Here is a 20,790-nt window from a genome sequence, read left to right as displayed (position 1 = left end):
TTTTCCCAATGGGTTTTCTTTAGCAAGGTTTTTAACAAGGCAGTAATTTATAGTCAATATCCGAGCTAATAGAATTGTCATCCAAGGGGGAGTGTTGTGATAAAGTAAATATGGATGACAGCTACTCCTAATTATAAGTCAAATAATGTACAGTAAATCATGTATTATAAATACCACATCAAATGTAATCATGTAACTTGCTTGAATGATATATATATTTCATATATACTCTCTCTCTCTCTCTCTCTCTCTATATATATATATATATATATATATATATATATATATATATATATATATATATATATATATATATATATATATATATATATATATATATATATATATATCTTCTAATAATTATCAATAGTCCACAGTCAAAAATCACGTCACTAAAGGTAGTTATAAGCATACTGAATTATAACACGTCACTAAAGGTATTTATAAGCCTACTGAATTATAACACGTCACTAAAGCTAGTTATAAACCTACTGAATTATAACATAGATATAATAACTAGAAGAGCTATCGCATATATAACAAGCAAGTTCATTAAATTTTAAGATATTTATTCACACACGAATATTAGAAAACGGACTTCAAGCATAATCCATACAATAACAATAGAAAAGCAATCAAATACATACATATTTACTACTGCATTACTAAGAACCTCCAACAGTGTAAATTTCCAATTTGGCTTAAAATTCCCTATCCGGAAATAGATGAGGTGCAACCATTGACCAAATGAACAAACCTGCAGTTGCCCATGAAGTTATAATACGGACCCACACTGATGGCCATCCAACATCGACCAACCTGCCACTTTCCCCAACCGAAGTTGACCACCCTGTAAGAAGCATTGCGGAGTACATGCTGGCAAGGGAGAAGATAATGTGGAAGAAAGAATACGAATATGAAACAGGTTTATTGTTTTCTTTCTCTTCATGTTCGTCTCTTTTGTCCAAGGGTAGAAGTGGTTTTTCACCACCTGAAATACAGAAACAGAAGTTAGGAATATTGGAGTAAACAACTGTCAACTAGTATATTATGAGTTTACCTGCACGAGGTGAGTCGGGAGGGGAAAGCAAAGTAGTAGAAGATCCAGCTCGGACAGCAGAGTAAACAACTGAGAGGACAGTTGTGAGCAACCCAACAGTAAGTGTGCCGGTGTTAACAGCTTTTGAATGCTTGTGGAGACCATTGCAAGCATAATCCCTTGGTTCACTTACAAGTCCACTATAGCAAAGATACATGCAGTACAATGAAATAACAGATGCTGGCAGAATGCTCCCACTCACCTAATGCAAATCAACGGAGTTTGTAAAGTGAAAATTACTAAATTCAAACGAAAAAGTAGTATAAATTAGCCATGTGTACATGTCACTGTGCACTTGAAGATGGTAACATCATGTGTCTGCTAAGGGAAGGTGGCAACCAGGCGGGTTTATTTGGGGGGAAAATAGGTTTGAGTCAAAACAGGTCATTTGTAGCTACCACATATCAACATACAGAAACCGCTTGTCTGACTTCTTAACATGAAGGTTCGGGCTGACTCAAGCAACCTTTTGTTCGACTTGATTAATTAAGTTACAGATATTTAGACTCATATATGACTACAGAACAATTTTATCAAAATTTGCAAATAGAAGGTTGTGCACACTAAAAATGCTCTTTGGGACCCTTATGTAAGGAAATGTGTCAATTTTTACATATCTACTAGACTCTAGTCAAAATGCTAAATTGAATAAAGAATTTATCACAACATCAAAATTATCTAATTTGGCATTATTAGTAGAGTCAAAATGCTAAATTGAATAAAGAATTTATCATAACATTAAAATTATCTAATTTGGCATTATTAGTAGTGATTAGTAAGTGTGAGAAAACTTTATTTTTTTACAAGGAGTTGGGAGGGATTTAAAAACTTACTGTAGGATGCAAAGTGATAATAGCAAACACGAACACAAGAATGAGAGTCATCACAATAAAGAAAGTATTGAGGCCACAGTCCTGTCCAGATGGAGTAAACAAATAGAACAGAAGTCCCGAGAACGAGAATGTTGCAACATAACACACAAGTGAGACGACAAGCAAGGCTGCATACCTGTTATAAATTATTGTACAATTAAAAATAGATTGAACCAAGTAAACAACATAACTTGTTTAATTCTCTAGACAAAAAATATATATACACATACACTATTTCGAATAAGTAATTGAGAAATGTTATAATTACAATAAATTCACAAAATTTTAGATACAATGTGATTTGTCATCATTCAAATATTGGTTAGAGAAAGAAGAGTGGGAACAAGTAAACCAATGATGATGAAAAATCATTTTAAAACTATTTCCGTATACATCCTTTTGTAACCATGGCATTTCTCTAAATTGATATAGAATATTATAGACATTATATAAAAATACATGAGACTTTCGAGCCTTTCGACCCGTTTCCTCTTAAACTGCCAATTGTTCTAACAATTTGACCCATTACAGATAAAGCATAACCGAAACCAACCCATTCATAAGTAACTGAGTCAAAACTGCCACCCCTACGCGAAAGGTTTGAACATGTGTATTTCAAGAAAGGAGATGGTTAGAGCTTACCAGAACTGCTCATCATATGCAACCCATTTGTCATTCCAACTATGGACAAAGTCCAACAAGAGCACAACCTGGACAAGGAGAAATAACCCGGAGCCAATTTTCGATGTCGACTCTGCATTCACAATTCACAAATGATGTATGGTAAGATATCCAAAAGTAATGTATCGTACATATTGAGAGCAAACGGAAATTATGCCCTAGTAAGATACTTGGAGGCTCCACAGAAAGCTTAATACTTTGCTAAACATCAACCACAACCGGACTAATAGAAGGAAATTTCAGGTAATCTTTCATTGTTTATCCACATAAGTTGCCCCTTCATAAATTATATTCTGGGATAAAGCCTTAAATCGTAGATTGGTATTTGTACAAGGTGTCTGAATGTATGCCACACGGTAATTATGTTATACTGAATAACAACAACAACAACAATACCCAATCCCGCACATGCGAGGTATGGGGGAGGTGAGATGTAGACAATCCTTCCTCTACCGTAGAGTAAGAGAGAAGTCGTTTCTTTAACCATGAGTCGAGGCCCATAGGAAGAAAAAGTCATCCCCTCTCTACTCCAGGGCAGAGAGATTGCTTCCGTGGGGACCTCCGGCTAAAAAAAAAAAAAAAAAAAGGTTTAAATAAATAAAATGAAAAGAAAAAGAGACTCCATGGAAATGGTTTAATCAAATTTCCATGGGTTTTAAATGCTGCCTGAAAATCAATTTAGGCTCAAAGCGGCAGTTAAGACGCCACTATATCGACGCTTGTTGTTGCCTCAATAAATTGAGCCAAAAAAACTCGAAAGGCATGCCAGGTGGAAGTTGTTGCAAAAGCAAAGAGCCAACCACCCTTAACAAACCAAACACCACTCATGCACCTTTACGGTAGACATCCCCGAAGACACACAACTAAAGGGAACCAACCAAGCTCACGAGCAAAGAGGGTCGTCCTCAGCCATAATAGCCCCAAGATGCACCGAACGATGCGAAGCACCAAAATCATACATACATACATACATACATACATACAAGCATGCATACATACATATTCGTACATACACACATACGCATGCCTACATACATCCGTACACATACGCACATACATACATACGTACATACATACCATGCACACCTACATAAGCATACATATTACATATATACATAATTATTTACATACATACATCCATACATACATACATACATACATACATACATACATACATACATACATACATACATACTTACAAAAGCGTATACATACATGCAAAAACAAACATACCTACAAACAAAAGCATACGTCCATACATAGACCTATAAACCTACCTCATACATACATACATACATGCAAAAACAAACATCATACTTCATACATACATAGAAGCATAAACAAACATCATACATCATACATCATACATACGTAGATACATACAAAAGCATATACATGCATGCAAAAACAAACATACCTATAAAACCTACATCATACATACATAGATCACTAAGAAAGAAGATACATAAGCATACGTCCATCTTTGTATACCTGCGAACAAAAAGCATACCTACAAACATAAGCATAAATACATACATTCCAAAAACCTACATACATATAAACATCCGTAGACATTCGTACATACATACGAACAAACAAACAAGCATGCATACATACACAAACATACAAAAAAAACATACTGATATAATAATAATACAAATAGTACATAAAGATAATAAGGAAGAAAGTACTAGTAGTACAAATAATAGTATCAGTAACTAATAATTAATAGAAATAGTAATAGTATTAATATTGATAATACTAATACTAATAATAAGAAATAGTAATAGTAATATGCTAATAATGGTAAGTAGTAATGTTAATAGTAGTAATAGTAAAAGATTATAATAATACTGAGTACAAAAATAGTGAAAGTATTCATAATAATAATAACAATAATAAATAATAATAATAATAATAATAATAATAATAATGATACAAGAAATAATATTGCTAATACACAATACAAATAATAATATAATAAAAATAATAATAATAATAATAATAATAATAATAATAATAATAATAATAGTAGTAGTAGAAAAGCACTAATAATAATAATAATAATAATAATAATAATATACGCACCCTACTCGACTATTCTTATTCTAGCCCTCCATGCATTCCTATCAGAAGTCATGTCCTCAGTCAACAAAAGCTCCTTCATGTCGAGCCTTAGTCTATCCACCCACCTCCGAGTAGGTCTACCCCTTCTCCTTACGCCGTCGACCGTGAGTGCCTCGACTCTCCTAACCGGGGCAGTTCGTGGTCGCCTCATCACATGCCCAAACCATCGAAGTCGTTCTTCTCTTAGCTTGTCGATAATGCTTCCGATTCCAAGGTTATACTGAATAGTCATCACATAATCAGCAGCAATAAAAGGGTAATGCGAAGCAGTATTTGGGTGCACTTAGGTTGTTTAAGGTTGTAATGATCATACACGGGTACATAATAATCATGCAAATTCCATTCACTTTAAATATAATCAGATGCATTTACCAAAATGGTGTGTGTGTGTGTGTGTGTGAAAAAGTAGACTGTTTGAGAAATGGAAAGATATCTCATATTAGGTTAAGAAAAGGGTAAATAACTACTACATTGCACTCATGGATTATTAGTTATACTGTAGCTACAGCTAAAGAAAACTAATCAAAACTAATCATATACATCAATGTGAGCATAAGCAGAAGCTGTTGATCCAAATACTAGAAACTGATGGTCAGATAATCAGTTCAAAGGCACAAATGCAGACACTCTTATATGGCACGCAACACCTGACATTATAGTCAAAACGCATATCGCTAAGATATACAAAAATAAAACGGCATTAAGATTTTACTATATTCAGATGAAATTACCACAGATATAACAGAGAAGGAAATAAAAAATGACCCGAGAAAACATAGATGGAACAGCTTACCATAAAAGCTGATTATCTCATTTGGGACGAAAAACATAAGGATAACGAGAAGACACCAACAAATGACTTTCATCATCCATCCACCATGGTGCAAACTATCACGTGGGTCTTTTTGATTTTTCACCCCAACCATTATAAGAGAAAGAATTAAGAAAAACAAGAAGTTCCCCAAACTAACTCGCAAGACAGCATCAGTCTCGAACCACTCCCTATCGGGTGTTTCATAAAAGTGATTAATCCCTGCATCAATAGCAAATAATGTTGGACCAATCTTGACATAAAGTAATAGTTAGAGGTTTATTTTGTGAAATTATATCTCAAATGGATTTGAGGAGGTGGAACATGTGAACGGATAACAAGTGGGCTAGCCGTCATTGTTTTCAATTTTGCTTCTTCCTTGACTTTTCTACTTTATTCTAGACTTGACTATCCTAGATGATTCTAGACTTGGTTATCCTAGATTATTCTAGACTAGACTTGATTAACTTAATGGATAAGGTTAATCAACTATAAATAGGGATGTAATAAGGAGATTGTAATAAGAGTTTTTCTATAATTGGAGAAGGATTTCCAATAAGTTCTTATTCTTAAATTTTACTATTCTGTCTTCATAATCTGGTACCAAATTTCTTCAATTGGTATCAGAGCTGAGTTACAAAAGGGATCGTGTTGTTGATCAAAAGGACTAGATCAATCACCAGATTCTAAGACAGAAAAATACGAGCGTCGATCGAAGACCAGATTCATGGGAGATATTATCAATACCGCGGATGCAATCAAGGATACCAGTCATCTTACGTTCCAGTGCCCTATCCTAACTGCGACCAATTATCCCATCTGGTTGCTTAGGATCAAAGCGATTTTTAAGGCACATGGAATCTGGGAATCAATTGAACCTGGAACTGATGTCGATCAGAAAAAGGATAATGCTGCAATCGCTTATCTGTATCAGTCTTTACCTGAAGACTTGATTCTTCAAGTTGCAAGTTGCACCTATGCGAAGGAAATCTGGGATGCAATCAAGACCCGTCACCTTGGAGTTGAACGAGTAATGGAGGCTAGGCTTCAAACTCTTAAAGCTGAATTTGAAGCAGCAAGGATGAAAGATAATGAAAAAATTGATGATTTTGCAGCAAAACTTTCTGGAATTGCCTCAAAATCAGCTGCACTTGGAACCGTCATTGAGGAAACCACGTTGGTGAGAAAAATATTAACTGCGATACCAGAAAAATTCTTAAATATGGCAGCCACTATCGAACAACTGGTTGATCTCAAAACGGTGAAATTCCAGGAAGTTGTGGGTAGGCTAAAAGCTTACGAAGAACGAACCAGTCTAAAGACTACAAATAACAGCCATGACCAACTTCTGTTGTCCTATGAAGGATGGGACTCAAGGAAGAAAAGGGAAAACAACTTTGGTCGAGGTCGAGGGAATGGCCAAGACACCCGGGGTAGGGGCCGAGGTCATGGACAGTTTGGTGGTCGAGGAAGGGGTTCAGGCCGCGGACAAAACTTTTTTGCTGGTAGACAAACAACTGAAAACTTAACTAAAGATCGATCCAAGCTGCAGTGTTTTCGATGTGATGCATTTGGACACTTCTCATCGGATTGTCCAACACGAAAGAAAAGAGAACAAGTAAATTTGACTCAAGCTAGATCAACCGAACTACCAGTGGCTAATGATGACAGACCTGCACTATTGATGTCCGTAGCCAATCAAAGAAGCGAGAAGGAAGTAATTCATCTAAGTGAAAAGAAAGTTTTTCCAGCAAAGTATGAGTCACATGATGGTGGAGAAAATATGTGGTACTTAGATACTGGAGCAACAAACCACATGACAGGAAACAAAGGACTGTTTTCAAAACTTGATACGGATATTGGTGGTACAGTGAGATTTGGGGATAACTCGTGTGTGGATATAGAAGGAAGAGGATCTATTCTTTTAACATGTAAGAATGGTGAACAACGTTTGTTGACCGACATACTTTATATCCCATACTTAAAAACTAACATATTTAGTCTTGGGCAAGCTGAAGAAGGGGGTTGTGTAATCTTGATCAAACATGGTTTCTTGTATATGTTTGAGGTAGATGGATCGCTGCTAATGAAGGTTCAAAGGTCCCCTAATCGGTTGTATAAAATTAATCTCGAGGTTGGGACACCAATCTGTTTACATGCCAAGATTGATGATCCAGCATGGTTGTGGCATGCCCGTCTCGGTCATGTGAACTTTGATACAATAAAGCAGCTAGGGACGCCGGTTATTGATCACCCTACACAGATGTGTGAAGCATGTTTAGCAGGGAAACATTCACGACAAAGTTTTCCTGTCCAGACGACTTTTAGAGCCCAAAATCTACTGGAACAGGTTTATGCAGACCTGTGCGGACCCATATCCCCTGCCACCCAAGCGGGAAACAAGTACGTTATGCTGATTGTTGATGATCACAGCATGTTTATGTGGTCTTTCATGTTAAAAATCAAAGGAGAGGCATTTGAGCAATTCAAGAAATTCAAGGCAATTGCTGAAAATCAATATGGAAGGAAAATAAAGGTCCTTAGAACTGATCGGGGAGGAGAATTTACATCCAACGAGTTCAATCAATATTGTGATTATGCTGGAATCACAAGACAGTTGACTGCACCTTACACGCCACAGCAGAATGGTATCGTTGAAAGGCGAAATCGAACAGTGATGAGCACAACAAGGAGTATTCTTAAAGCAATGGATATGCCACAAAGTCTCTGGGCTGAAGCAGTACGTCACTCGGTTTATATTCTAAACAGGTTGCCCACGAAGATTCTGAAAAATCAAACACCATATGAGGCTTTAAAAGGAAGAAGACCAAATCTTGATCATTTACGGGTGTTTGGATGTGTTGGATATGTGAAAGTACCTTCAGATCAAGTAAAAAAACTTGATGACAAAAGTATTCCTATGGTTTATTAAGGAACTGAACCAGGAACTAAGGCACATCGTATGTATGATCCCGAGAAGATGAAAATAGTAATCAGTCGAGATGTGAAATTTGATGAAGCACGCAAATGGGATTGGCATTCCGGAGTAGAAAACAATCAAGAACCTAATCACAAAGGAGAATTCGTGATACATATAAACCCCGGTGGAGTTTTCTCGGCTGATCAAAATTCCGAAAATGGGCCTACTGAACCAGGCAGCCCAAGTAGCTCATATAGCCCACAAAGCAGCAACTTCTCAAGTCAAGGAAGATCGACCAATGAGGAAAGCATAACCCATTCTGATGTTAGCAGTCCTGAAACAACAGTAAAACAACGAGGACCTATGCTGTCTCGTCTCCCGACAGATACAGTCAATGAGTCAGATCCATCTATGGCAGAAGAGGAGACATATGATGATACACCACCACGAGGTTGGAAAAATCAAAGTGATGTATATGATCTTCTTCTTACTGAAGGAGAACCAACAAATTTCAGGGAAGCTACAAGATATAAAGAATGGCAGCAAGCTATGGAAGGTGAAATAGCTTCCATTGAAAGGAATAATACTTGGGAGTTAATGGATCTACTCCAAGGACACCGACCTATTGGACTAAAATGGGTATACAAAATTAAAAGAGATGCAAAAGGAAATGTCACACGTCATAAAGCACGGCTAGTTGCCAAAGGCTACATCCAGACACATGGTGTAGACTTTGACGAGGTATTCGCACCCGTAGCTAGACTTGAGACTGTTAGACTTATTCTAGCTTTGGCAGCCCAAAGAGGGTGGGATGTTCATCACCTAGATGTTAAAACAACATTTCTACACGGTGACCTCAAGGAAGAAGTCTTCGTATCTCAACCGGAAGGTTTTGTGATAAAGGGAAAGGAACAAAAGGTGTACAGACTGTCAAAGGCTCTCTATGGCCTGAAGCAAGCCCCACGTACTTGGAATACAAAATTAGATGGAGTTCTAAAGGAATATGGATTTCGAAGGTGTAAGCTTGAACAAGCTGTATACACAAAAAGAACACAAGAAGGATCACTTTTGGTAGGAATTTATGTTGATGATTTGATTGTAACGGGTAATAACCAGGAGAAAATCAAACAATTCAAAAGGCAAATGGAAGATAAATTCGAGATGAGTGATCTGGGCTTACTTTCTTATTATCTCGGACTCGAAGTAATACAAGGCATAGATGGAATAAAAATTCATCAATCAAGATATGCTAAAAGAATCCTAGAGGAAGCAGGAATGTGGGAGTGCAATTCCACCAAATATCCAATGGGACCAGGTCTGAAGTTGATGAAAGATGATGGCAGCAAATGTGTTGATGCAACTGAATACCGAAAAACAATTGGATGCCTTCGGTATTTAACTCATACACGGCCGGATCTTGCATACTCGGTGGGATATGCAAGTAGGTATATGCAAACTCCTAAAATTACTCATCTTCAAGCTGTTAAGCAAATTCTCAGGTACTTGAAAGGAACAATAGACCTGGGTATTCACTATCGAAGGAATGGTAGCAATAACCTACTTGGATTTAGTGACAGCAGCTTCTCGGTGGACCCAGATGATGGAAAGGGTACTACTGGATTAGTGTTCTACTTTGATGATGGACCTATTGCTTGGAATTCACAAAAACAACAAACAGTGGCCTTATCATCCTGCGAAGCAGAATTTATGGCTGCTACTGCAGCAGCTTGTCAAGCAATATGGTTAAGGGGACTCTTAGCTGAAATAACTGGAAGAAAAGAAGAACAAGTTGTGATCAAAGTTGATAATAAGTCAGCAATATCATTGATGAAAAATCCGGTATTTCATGGAAGAAATAAGCATATCGACACACGGTATCATTTCATACGAGAGTGTGTTGAAAACGAGAAGATTAAAGTTGAATACATCAGTAGGGATCAACAACGGGCTGATATTCTTACAAAAGCATTGCCGAAGTTAAAGTTTGCTGAAATGAGAGAGATTCTTGGGGTTCAAAGGATTGAAGACTCAAAGAAATAAATGATTACTCAAGGTCAAGATTGGGGGGGTGATTGTTGGACCAATCTTGACATAAAGTAATAGTTAGAGGTTTATTTTGTGAAATTATATCTCAAATGGATTTGAGGAGGTGGAACATGTGAACGGATAACAAGTGGGCTAGCCGTCATTGTTTTCAATTTTGCTTCTTCCTTGACTTTTCTACTTTATTCTAGACTTGACTATCCTAGATGATTCTAGACTTGGTTATCCTAGATTATTCTAGACTAGACTTGATTAACTTAATGGATAAGGTTAATCAACTATAAATAGGGATGTAATAAGGAGATTGTAATAAGAGTTTTTCTATAATTGGAGAAGGATTTCCAATAAGTTCTTGTTCTTAAATTTTACTATTCTGTCTTCATAATCTGGTACCAAATTTCTTCAAATAACATAACAGCTTGCCATGCAGCATGTGATAATCTAGACACGAAGAAAATGCAACAATGATTCAGCTCGTGTAGAGATTCTTATTGTTTCTGCGTAATTGTTGAAGACTTAGAGGTGGCAACTTTAATCCATTTATATGTAAATGGGTCAACTGACCTGTGTTATATCTCTAACGGGTCGATTAAGATAAAGAAGGTAAAAAAAAAAAAAAGTAAAAGGTAGAAGGTTTTCTCTGTTCGGGCTACCCGGGAGGGCGAGTAATCCGACCCCATACTCTGATGTACGCAGTCCAGTAGGATTACTCCCTGGTTGTTTCCATCCCATCCCTGACCACCACGAAATATTCGCCCTAGACGGGATTCGAACCTGAGACCTCTTGCAAGGAACTCAGGATCCCAACCATTGGGCTATCTAGTGATGGTTAAAATAAAGATAGCCCAAAGTGTACATTTAATGCATACAACCTCCCATTATCCTAAGGTGTATCTTCAATGTAAACAGCACGTTACCCAACATGTCCATTTAGCCGCCTCCAATACTTTTACATACAAGTTCCATAATCATTGTTAGTTGCAATAGTTGGTATAAATTTCCTTTCGCATAACAAGAAAGAAAATAGTACCCGTGGCCAAACTCCAAACATTAACAAAAAACGAAGATCCTTTAATGTTGATTAAGAGCAAAAGGTCTTACACGGGATCTTCTCCATCAGTGGTGCAGCAACTTCTCTAAATATCCAAGCCACAATCAGAGAAAGAGCAAAAAGACCACAGTATGCAATACGAGCAGACCGACGACTAATCCCCGACACCACCGATTGGCACGCACTGCATGCGCAGGATGCACAGCAAGAAGCCAGGCAACCAGCTGCCCACATTTTTCTCTTTCTGCTTTATCAATTATCAATACTCCCTAAAACCTATAACAAATACCATAACAATCGCCACAATCATTATATAATAAATACCATAACAATTAATCCACATAAAGAAAACATAAGAACCTCTATGTAAACATTACACTTCAAAATCAAAAGACCAATCAAATGTTGAATCATAATTGCAGCACCTCAACGACGCACAAATATGTCTCAAACGTCTGCCTACACAATACACGAGCCTAAAAAAAATAAAAAAAAAAGTCTATCTTATAGGCAGCAATCAGTATCCAGTGAAACTGATAGACAACATCAATCATCACATTAATGCAAACCATAGCAAAAAAATAAAAATAAAAAATCCATCAAACAATTAAAATCCACCAACTAGTATAAAGTGCTCCTTTTTATAGTATTCAACGTGGGATTAGATAAAATTACTGTTTCAGATACAAACCTGTGAACATATATACTAAGTATTGGAGTTTGACTATTTGACCACAATTATGTTGCCCTAAGCATGTAGCCAGCAACACCAAAAACATAAAATTGTAGAGCATATATAAAATTTACACATATAACGTGAAATTTGATCTACTGATGTCATGATTATGATATGCCCAAACTTACAATAACTCAAAACCCTATGAAATTAACAATTGCAATCAGAACGTGGAAAATATACTGTAATATACATGAATTAGAGTTGAAGATTAGAGTAATACCGATTGCGATCGAATGAAGAATAACGATGATTATAAATTTAAAATGATGATCGGGTAAAATTACGATATAGCTTTCACAAGGGCTTTTAAAAGTATTTTCTTATCTGAAATTCTGTTAGAAAAGAATATGCAAGAAAGAGGGAAAAGTAAAAAGGGTGATTTTATTATTATTTTTATTTACTGCATTATATGAAAAACTTAAAGGGTCTAATTCTAAATTATGATCATCCACGCAGTTACGCCTAGCATTTTTTATTCCTTCAAGAAAAAGAAAAATAAAAATAAAAAGAAAAGCGACAATTACATTGGATCCTGATTAGAGCGTAAAATTTAAGGGTGACGAGCTCCTGAACGACGAGATTCGTAACCGGTTAAGAAAGTTATATTCATTCACATATTTCGATTCTGCTTTGCCTCTTCAAAATGATTACATTACTTGAGTTCCGGCAGTTGACGATCAGTTTACATTCGTGGAAGTTGTGTGTATTCTGCTTTTCGAGGGCCATGATCACGATTTAATCTAGGCTAAGTTGGAGTGGACTAATAAGCTCGCTTCGAAAATCATGATATTCCATTGATTAGCGATTCAAAAGGCTATCCCAGTTAAACACGTTTTGAGATCTCGCAACATTATTCCCCAAGTAACCAAACTCTTTGCTTATGGTGTTTGGAAGCCGAGGAATCGGTGGATCATTTGCTTTTTCATTGTAGATTGTCTTTTAAATTATGGACGACTTTTTTTCAAGTGGTGGAATATTTTGTGAATCATACCGTCTTCTTAGCGGAGTTTACTTTGAATTGGCATTTTGACTAAATTTTAATGTTCGAAGTTTTAGAGATTAATTGGTCTTACGACCATTTGGTCTATATGGACGGCAAGAAACAAAGCTATCTTTGAGCATCACTTCTCGTGTTTGTCGCACATCATTCGGAGCATCAAGATGAAGGTTTTTCAAATTGGCTTCCTTTTACAAATTATATTCAAGTCATCAATTTTATGTTTAGGATTGTAACCTGTGGGTGTTTATTCGCAAGTCTTAATTAGATGTTGCTTTGTCATTTTCTTTAATCCTTTACATTGATATTATCAATGCATTTTGTTTTGTATGCATAGCTTATATTGGTCCTGTATTTTGCATGAATTCTTCATCAAATGATGAAGTTTTCTTATTAATATATTAAAAAATTAAAATCAAGTGTGCCGAAGAAGTTATGACTAATTTTTATGGTGACAATGTTTTATTTTAAAAAAGTTAAAGTTACTTATATTGTTATGTTTATATTTTAACTTATCTATATCTATATAGCTTATATTAAAATCCTATAATGATGATGTTATTATTAGGTTAATTCCTTTATTAAAAAATTCAGAAAACAAAAGAAAGAAATCTAGATATGGTGGGTGATGTCATTAATCTAATTAATTTTAAATTAAAATTAAATCTTATTAATTAATTATTATTATTATTATTAAATCTTATTAATAATTATTTAATTATTAAAATTAAATAATATTGAATTATTTTGAATTGAGTACGAGAAGGTATAAAAGTTAGGCAGAAAGAAAATTATAAATTTATATTTTAATTTACACTTTTAAATAAATTGACAACCAGTATTATCTCTTATGATTAGATGTTGATTGTTTAATATGCATTTTAGGTGTTTGATGCAATGTTCAACTGACGAGTTTCTTAGTCGGACTATGTGGTTCCACGAGTCATTAAACTAAATGACTTTAGCATTTACGTTCACTTAATACCTAAAACATATCGTTAAACTGTTTCGTTTAAACACACCTGTGGTTCCACGGGTCATTTCACTAGTTTATAGCTTATATTGCTTTATTTTAGAAAAAGAACGAAAGGAATCCTAATCTCACATAGTCACAAACGGGTCGGTCTATACTAGATAGAACTAACCATAATCTATAGATTAACAGTTATAATGTTTCATTGATCGGTATTTATAGAGATTACATGGAGATCTTAGAAACCATAAACACACAAACGGGTCGGGCTATATTAAATAGGACTAGCCATAATCTATAGTGTAAGTGTGTAACACTCCCCGCAATTCGAACTACGAAATCGCGAAAATTCAGACCGGAAGAAAAACTAAATCTGATATAAAGATATAAAAATGTGAATGTTTTTTACTTTATTTGTCGCATTAAATTGACGGATACTCGCTTATAGAGTAGTATATTTCTTGAAGGTTTCTCCTTTTTCGTTATGTTTGTTTTTCTATTACGTCGTGACTTGTTATGCCCAAGGATTAAGTGTCACTTTCATATTCAACTTCTATCAACGATAACGGTGTTCTTCAGCGCTACAATTTATTTTTTTTTACCTTTCTTCGAAGTTTAGAACCTCGTCAAGCTATGCAGTTTAGCCCCGATTAGGGTTGAAAAAGGTAGGCATGAATCAAGGATAATGGAGTAGAAAAGAAAAGGAAAAAGTTAATGGGATGACAAAGTATTGGGGTGATAGAATAGACGCGTGGAACTTTTGATTTTTTTAATAAAAAGAAATAAAAATAAGATAGAATGAAGAACAATTAAAATAATAGATATAAGAGATTTTGCTTCAAAAGTAAACGAAAAACAAAGGATGGAATATGTAACAACAATTATGAGAAAATTCGGTATGACTTTTTCCTGTTTTAAAGAACAATGTATACATAATAAGGAGGGGGGAAAACTTTGACGATGAATAGTAATTTTAGCAGGTAGCTTAAAGAAAGATTTTGAAGAGTTTACTCAAACCGTAAAGATATGAACCATAATGAAGATCGGTTTTTTTAGAGTGTATGATATAGTTGAAATTGAGAAGTGACAAGGTGGTATAGAGACAGCAGTTCAAGGTGGCCGACTAGATTTCAAGATCGGACTCTGTTATACCATGTAAGATCATAGAACACGTAGGTTATAATGTTACATTTATCGGTTTTTATAGAAATTACATAGAGACCTTAGAAACTCTAAACCCACAAACGGGTCCGGCTATACTATAGGACTAATCATAATCTGAAGTCTAACATTTTCATCCTCATATTCGGGCTCATAGGAGATTATTGTCTGCTTTTTCGTCCATTGAATAGGCGATTTGGGATTTCAAGTAATGATTTCGAGATTAGCTCATCCGTGTTTCGTTTTCCTTTGTTTTTTGTGGTACTTCTTGGTGGGATTTTGATTGTCTTAAAGTTTTTGTAATAAAATAAAATAAAATAAAATAAAATAAAATAAAAAAAACGTGAGGAAAGTAGCCATGAACACCTCAACAGACCAAAAGTGTCCATTGAAAACCATTCGAAGTGTCACACCTACTAAATAAAACACCCAATATCGACTGCCAAATCCCACTATACTCCTAACCAATGTCACCTTCTACCATATGCAGTCTAATTTTATTATGGTGTCACCATCAATTATTGTCACCTTCCACCATTTATGCACTCATGACATGCTCATTTTTTAATGTATATGGCCTCCACACACTTTGAACTGCTACTATTATTAAATAGTAAATTGTCTAATTTCTCTCATTTAATTAAATATATATACATATACATTTGATAAAACTGAATTACTAAGCACTAAATTATTTATATTCAATGAAGTTACTTATAAATTAATGAAAATAACATGTTGGATAATTATTTTTGACTAACAATCTAATTGATATCATGTTAACCTTTTGACATAGGTCTTTAATAAATGTTACTCCGTATTAATTTAATTTAATGGTTAAGTGTAAAGTTTGAATGATTCAACACCGAATGTTAAATTATTAAACACCATATATTATTTAGAGATCATAAAAAAATGAATTGAATACTGATTGGACTGATAATCTTTAAATCATAATAATCCTCTTTACTATATTTAAGTAGCTTAAATATATTTTACATTCATAAATTAAAATATTCAAACTCCGAGATGTAGCAAATTAGCAACATTCTTTATTAAACGTACATTATTTATGTTACAAAATAATACTACGTATAATAATATTTTTCCCAGTAACTACATTTTTTAAGCTAGAGGAAGTTCAACTTTGCCAACCCCAAAAGTTAGTTAACCACTCTAATGACGTAATTATGATCGAAACAAGCTTAGTATGATGAAATAGTCGTAGTGCCAGTGATCTTCACTTGATATACTATTTTATCGTCATAATTATTTGTCATCTTGTCCATTGAAGTAGTCAGTTTCGTAACCAGAAGATCTGCAAAGCGATCGAGAACAAATCACAAATTAAAAATATATGTGCTTACTTTTTTATATATTTATATTTATAATTAATTTTAATAATATATAATTCAATTATAATTCATGCGTGGTCACGAAATTATCCGGTTATGCTGCATATATTTAAGTAAAAATGTTTGACCTCCCTGTGTACGTAGTTTGAGCAACAAAATTCTTATCCGTTTTTATCGATATATCTTTTAATGTAACGGGGGCATAAGTATGTAACTATACCTTGTTCTTCTTCTGTATCCCTATTAGACTTTGTATTATCTACGCCATAAGTCGTCTGACCTTGAGGTGGTGCTGGTTTTGGTTTTGCTTCCAAGGACAGAGACTCTGTAATTATAATTTATATGTGTAAACAATCATATTTACCACTTTATACGAATAAAAATTCAAAAAAAACTACGGAGTATTTCTATGTTGATTGTATGTGCTTTAATTGTTAGAATTTACATTTGATTTTTGATAAAAGTATTGCACACTTATTGAAACAGGTATATATATATATATATATATATATATATATATATATATATATATATATATATATATATATATATATATATATATATATGTTTATCTTTAGTAACGTGAATGAAAAAATTCGTAACTTTACCTGTTAGCTCATCTATAGATGTGACCACGCTATTTTGATTTAGGGTCGTTTGGCCTTGTGGTGGTGCTCCTGGTGGTCGTGGCGGTTTTCCAAGGCCGGTAACCATTTGAATAACGTTTGCCGCCTGAAACGTTGATAGTCGATTAAAGATTTCATGGATAGATATGTCTGCAAATTAACAAAATTCTTTATCATTAGTTTTCTTTATCAACCACGTTAATTATAATTATATTTATATTGATATTTAGTTATAAGTGTAAATTATTATACCATGTAAAGGTCGAGCATGATAAGATCCATGTAAAGTAGAGAGAGTTAAGAAAATGAAAACATATTTGATGGTTGCCATGGTATCTTTGGTATGCTCTAATTGTACGTGTAATACGTACTCATTTATATATGTAATGATCCAATAAGAAAGCAGTCAACTAATTGTAACTTATTGTGTAATTGACTATAAAAAGTCAATATCCACGTACTTAAGACTAACCCTCCGCGTGTTTGATAAATTCAGTCAATGGATTAAGTAACCTTGAATGTTTTGATTTCCATCCTTGAAAATATTCGAATTCAATCTCTCTCTCCGTCCCGAAAAAAGTGTCTCATAACAAAAAATGATGGATGTAAGATATGTTGTTAAAACTAGTGAAATGACCCGTGGAACCACGGGTTTGTTTAAACGAAACAGTTTAATGAAATGTTTTAGGTATTAAGTGAACATAAATGCTAAAGTTATTTAGTTTAATGACCCGTGAAATCACAGAGTCGACTAAGAAACTCGTCAGCTGAACATTTCATCAAACGCCTAAAATGCATATTAAACAATCCACATCCAATCATAAGAGATACTACGTAATATTAGTTGTCATTTTATTTTAAAAGTGTAAATTAAAATATAAATTTAGAATTGGTTTTCTTCTGTCTAGCTTTTATACCTTCTCGTACTCAATTCAAAATAATTAATTAAAATAATTCAAAATTGTTTAATTTTAATAATTAAAATAATTATTAATAAGATTTAATAATAATAATTAATTAATAAGATTTAATTTTAATTCAAAATTATTTAGATTAATGACATCACCCACTATGTTTAAATTTTTTTCTTTTTCTTTTTGATTTTTTCTTAACAAATGAATTAGGCTAATAATGACATCATCATTATAGAATTTTAATATAGACTATAGATATTTATTTTATCCTTCATTTAATATGTTATTCGAATTAACTAGTTTCCTTAACAAAGTGAGAGTATAAGTTGTGAGTAAATGTATTGCTGACTTCCATATATAAAAAATGGTGTAATTGAAAATTTTAATGACATTATAGTGTTATTTTAAGTAAGGGACATTTATTTTGAGACATATATAAATAGTAATGTGAACTATTTTTTGGGACGGAGGGAGTATAATAATTTATCAACTTTCTTTTGATGATTTTTTCAAAAAGAGTTTGGCTAAATACATAGCCGCTAAAAAAACGTTTTTTCGGACGACATTTTCGTTACAAGACAAAATTTTACTATTTTCAACTCGTTTTTTCCGGATATTTTAACTTAAACTATTTCGGATATCATGTCGTTCTGAAAAGTGATATTATATATTTATTTTATTTTCTTTCCAAAAGCGTTTTGGCTCCAAAAATGATTTTTTTTCAGGGTAACTTTCCGGGCTCGAAAATTAGTACTATTTACGGAGTATTTATTTTTTCCAAATATTTTTTGACTCCAATAAGCACATTTTTTCGGATAACTTTTCGGGACGACATGTTTTCCTAAAAGTTAATTTATTTAATTTAGATTTTTTTTTCTCCAATAATATAAGTCTTTTCGGGTTGTTATTTCGGATGACATGTCGTTCGAAATAGTTAACTTTTTATTTTTAAAAATTGTTGGCCACTATTATTCACAAATATTTTCATAGACCTTTCTTTTCATAGATGTATAATTATATTATAGGTAAAATAATGAAGAACTTTTATATATAATTAATATGTAATTATATATTATATATAACCAAATATAACATAAACTATAAACTACATATATAAAATATGGGGGATGATTCTTACACACACTTTTTTGATCCTCACACACCAATTGAGTATTATTAGAAGAGTAAAAGGTTAAAATAAGTGTGTGAGGATCAAAAAAGTGTGTGTGAGAATCATCCCCCATAAAATATAGTTACATATATAATATAATAAAATATAATTATATATAAAATATTTTTTAGGTAAAAGTTAAAAATTGCTATTTTAATTTTGCACCTTACAATTACACATGATTATTACATGAACAATTGCATACAAAGTTGCTAGGAGGGAATTGTAGAAACAACACTGTTACTTAACAATTTCATTAACTTGTGGCACTACTTACAAAAACAATTCATGACTTGCAACATTAAATATATGCCAATTTGGAGAGGAAAAAAAAATACAAATGTCATTCATTAACTTTATTAAATTATCATTCATAACTTTCTTCCGATGAGCATAGAGACTAACTTTTATAAAAGGTCATTATTCATTAACTTTTCTAAAATTCATCAACTGTGATGAAACCATCTATAATCTGTTTTTAATAAGCGACAGTTCTATCATCAAAATTGATATATTCAATATAATTGTACATTTTTAAGCAGCTAAAGATGCACCAAGGAATAAGAAAAACCAACCACAAATATGCCTGCAACATCACTTACAACACGACAACGCGAAAATGACCAAAAGATTACATCCTTAAGAAGAAGCCAACATCATGCCATTTCAGTATAATTATCATTATCAATCTTAGTACTATTTATGGTGAGATAGGTACCATTTACGATGGCGTTGCCGTAAATACCCCCAACTTTGAAGGTAATTTAGTAATCCGACATTTTTCTTTAAACTTTTTTTTTTTACTTTTTAAATCCCTTGTTTTCCCAACTTCTTTTTCCGTTTATTTTTTAAACATCCAATTAGTCAATTACTAACCGATCAAAATCACCGACCGTTAATCGACCGAAAACAGTCCGCAGCAAATCCCGGGTCTATTTTACTCGTTGTACATCAAAAAATATTTATACATTTCTAATACTTAATGAACAATTTTAATGAAATTATCAAATTCAAAATTCCCTAATTTAATAACTTAACAACATGACCGCCAGTTAACCATTTTAGTATCGTTAGACTATTCCTATCCATGACATCCTTCCTTCCCAGGACAGAACGTTACATCAGCGCCACACTAGCTTTCTCTCTCTATTTGCACCTCAATTCTTTCCGATCACACACCACTAAAATCAATGACATATTCTCTCTCCATCACACACCTCACAAAATTAATCAAATAAATTAAAGTACGA

The 20,790-nt window shown here is 33.6% G+C and overlaps 2 protein-coding genes across 3 annotated transcripts; both read right to left on the bottom strand.

Moving 5' to 3' along the window:
- Nucleotides 1-539: 539 nt before the first annotated feature.
- LOC139904571 (uncharacterized) lies at nucleotides 540-12,694 on the bottom strand. Of its 2 annotated transcripts, XM_071886486.1 has the most exons (8): nucleotides 12,564-12,617; nucleotides 11,982-12,080; nucleotides 11,655-11,880; nucleotides 5,573-5,812; nucleotides 2,614-2,725; nucleotides 1,933-2,107; nucleotides 1,061-1,301; nucleotides 540-991 (listed from the first exon to the last, which is right to left on the bottom strand). In XM_071886486.1, exons 3-8 carry the CDS (start codon nucleotides 11,836-11,838, stop codon nucleotides 702-704), a joined length of 1,242 nt encoding a protein of 413 aa, XP_071742587.1. In that variant the 5' UTR covers nucleotides 11,839-11,880; nucleotides 11,982-12,080; nucleotides 12,564-12,617; the 3' UTR covers nucleotides 540-701. The 2 variants fall into 2 exon arrangements, with proteins under 2 accessions (XP_071742587.1, XP_071742586.1); XM_071886485.1 differs by lacking the exon at nucleotides 11,982-12,080 and having other exon boundaries at nucleotides 12,564-12,694.
- A 3,810-nt stretch (nucleotides 12,695-16,504) lies between these two features.
- Nucleotides 16,505-17,792, bottom strand: LOC139904549 (uncharacterized). The gene is made up of 4 exons (XM_071886470.1): nucleotides 17,708-17,792; nucleotides 17,438-17,605; nucleotides 17,050-17,154; nucleotides 16,505-16,792 (listed from the first exon to the last, which is right to left on the bottom strand). The coding sequence occupies exons 1-4, from the start codon at nucleotides 17,784-17,786 to the stop codon at nucleotides 16,680-16,682; spliced, it is 465 nt and encodes a 154-aa protein (XP_071742571.1). The 5' UTR covers nucleotides 17,787-17,792; the 3' UTR covers nucleotides 16,505-16,679.
- Nucleotides 17,793-20,790: the final 2,998 nt, after the last annotated feature.

Source organism: Rutidosis leptorrhynchoides, chromosome 4 (assembly GCF_046630445.1).
Source record: "Rutidosis leptorrhynchoides isolate AG116_Rl617_1_P2 chromosome 4, CSIRO_AGI_Rlap_v1, whole genome shotgun sequence".
NCBI classification, from domain to species: domain Eukaryota; kingdom Viridiplantae; phylum Streptophyta; class Magnoliopsida; order Asterales; family Asteraceae; genus Rutidosis; species Rutidosis leptorrhynchoides.
The sequence above is the reverse complement of the archived record's forward strand: the minus strand, read 5'-3'. Positions and strand labels throughout refer to the sequence as shown.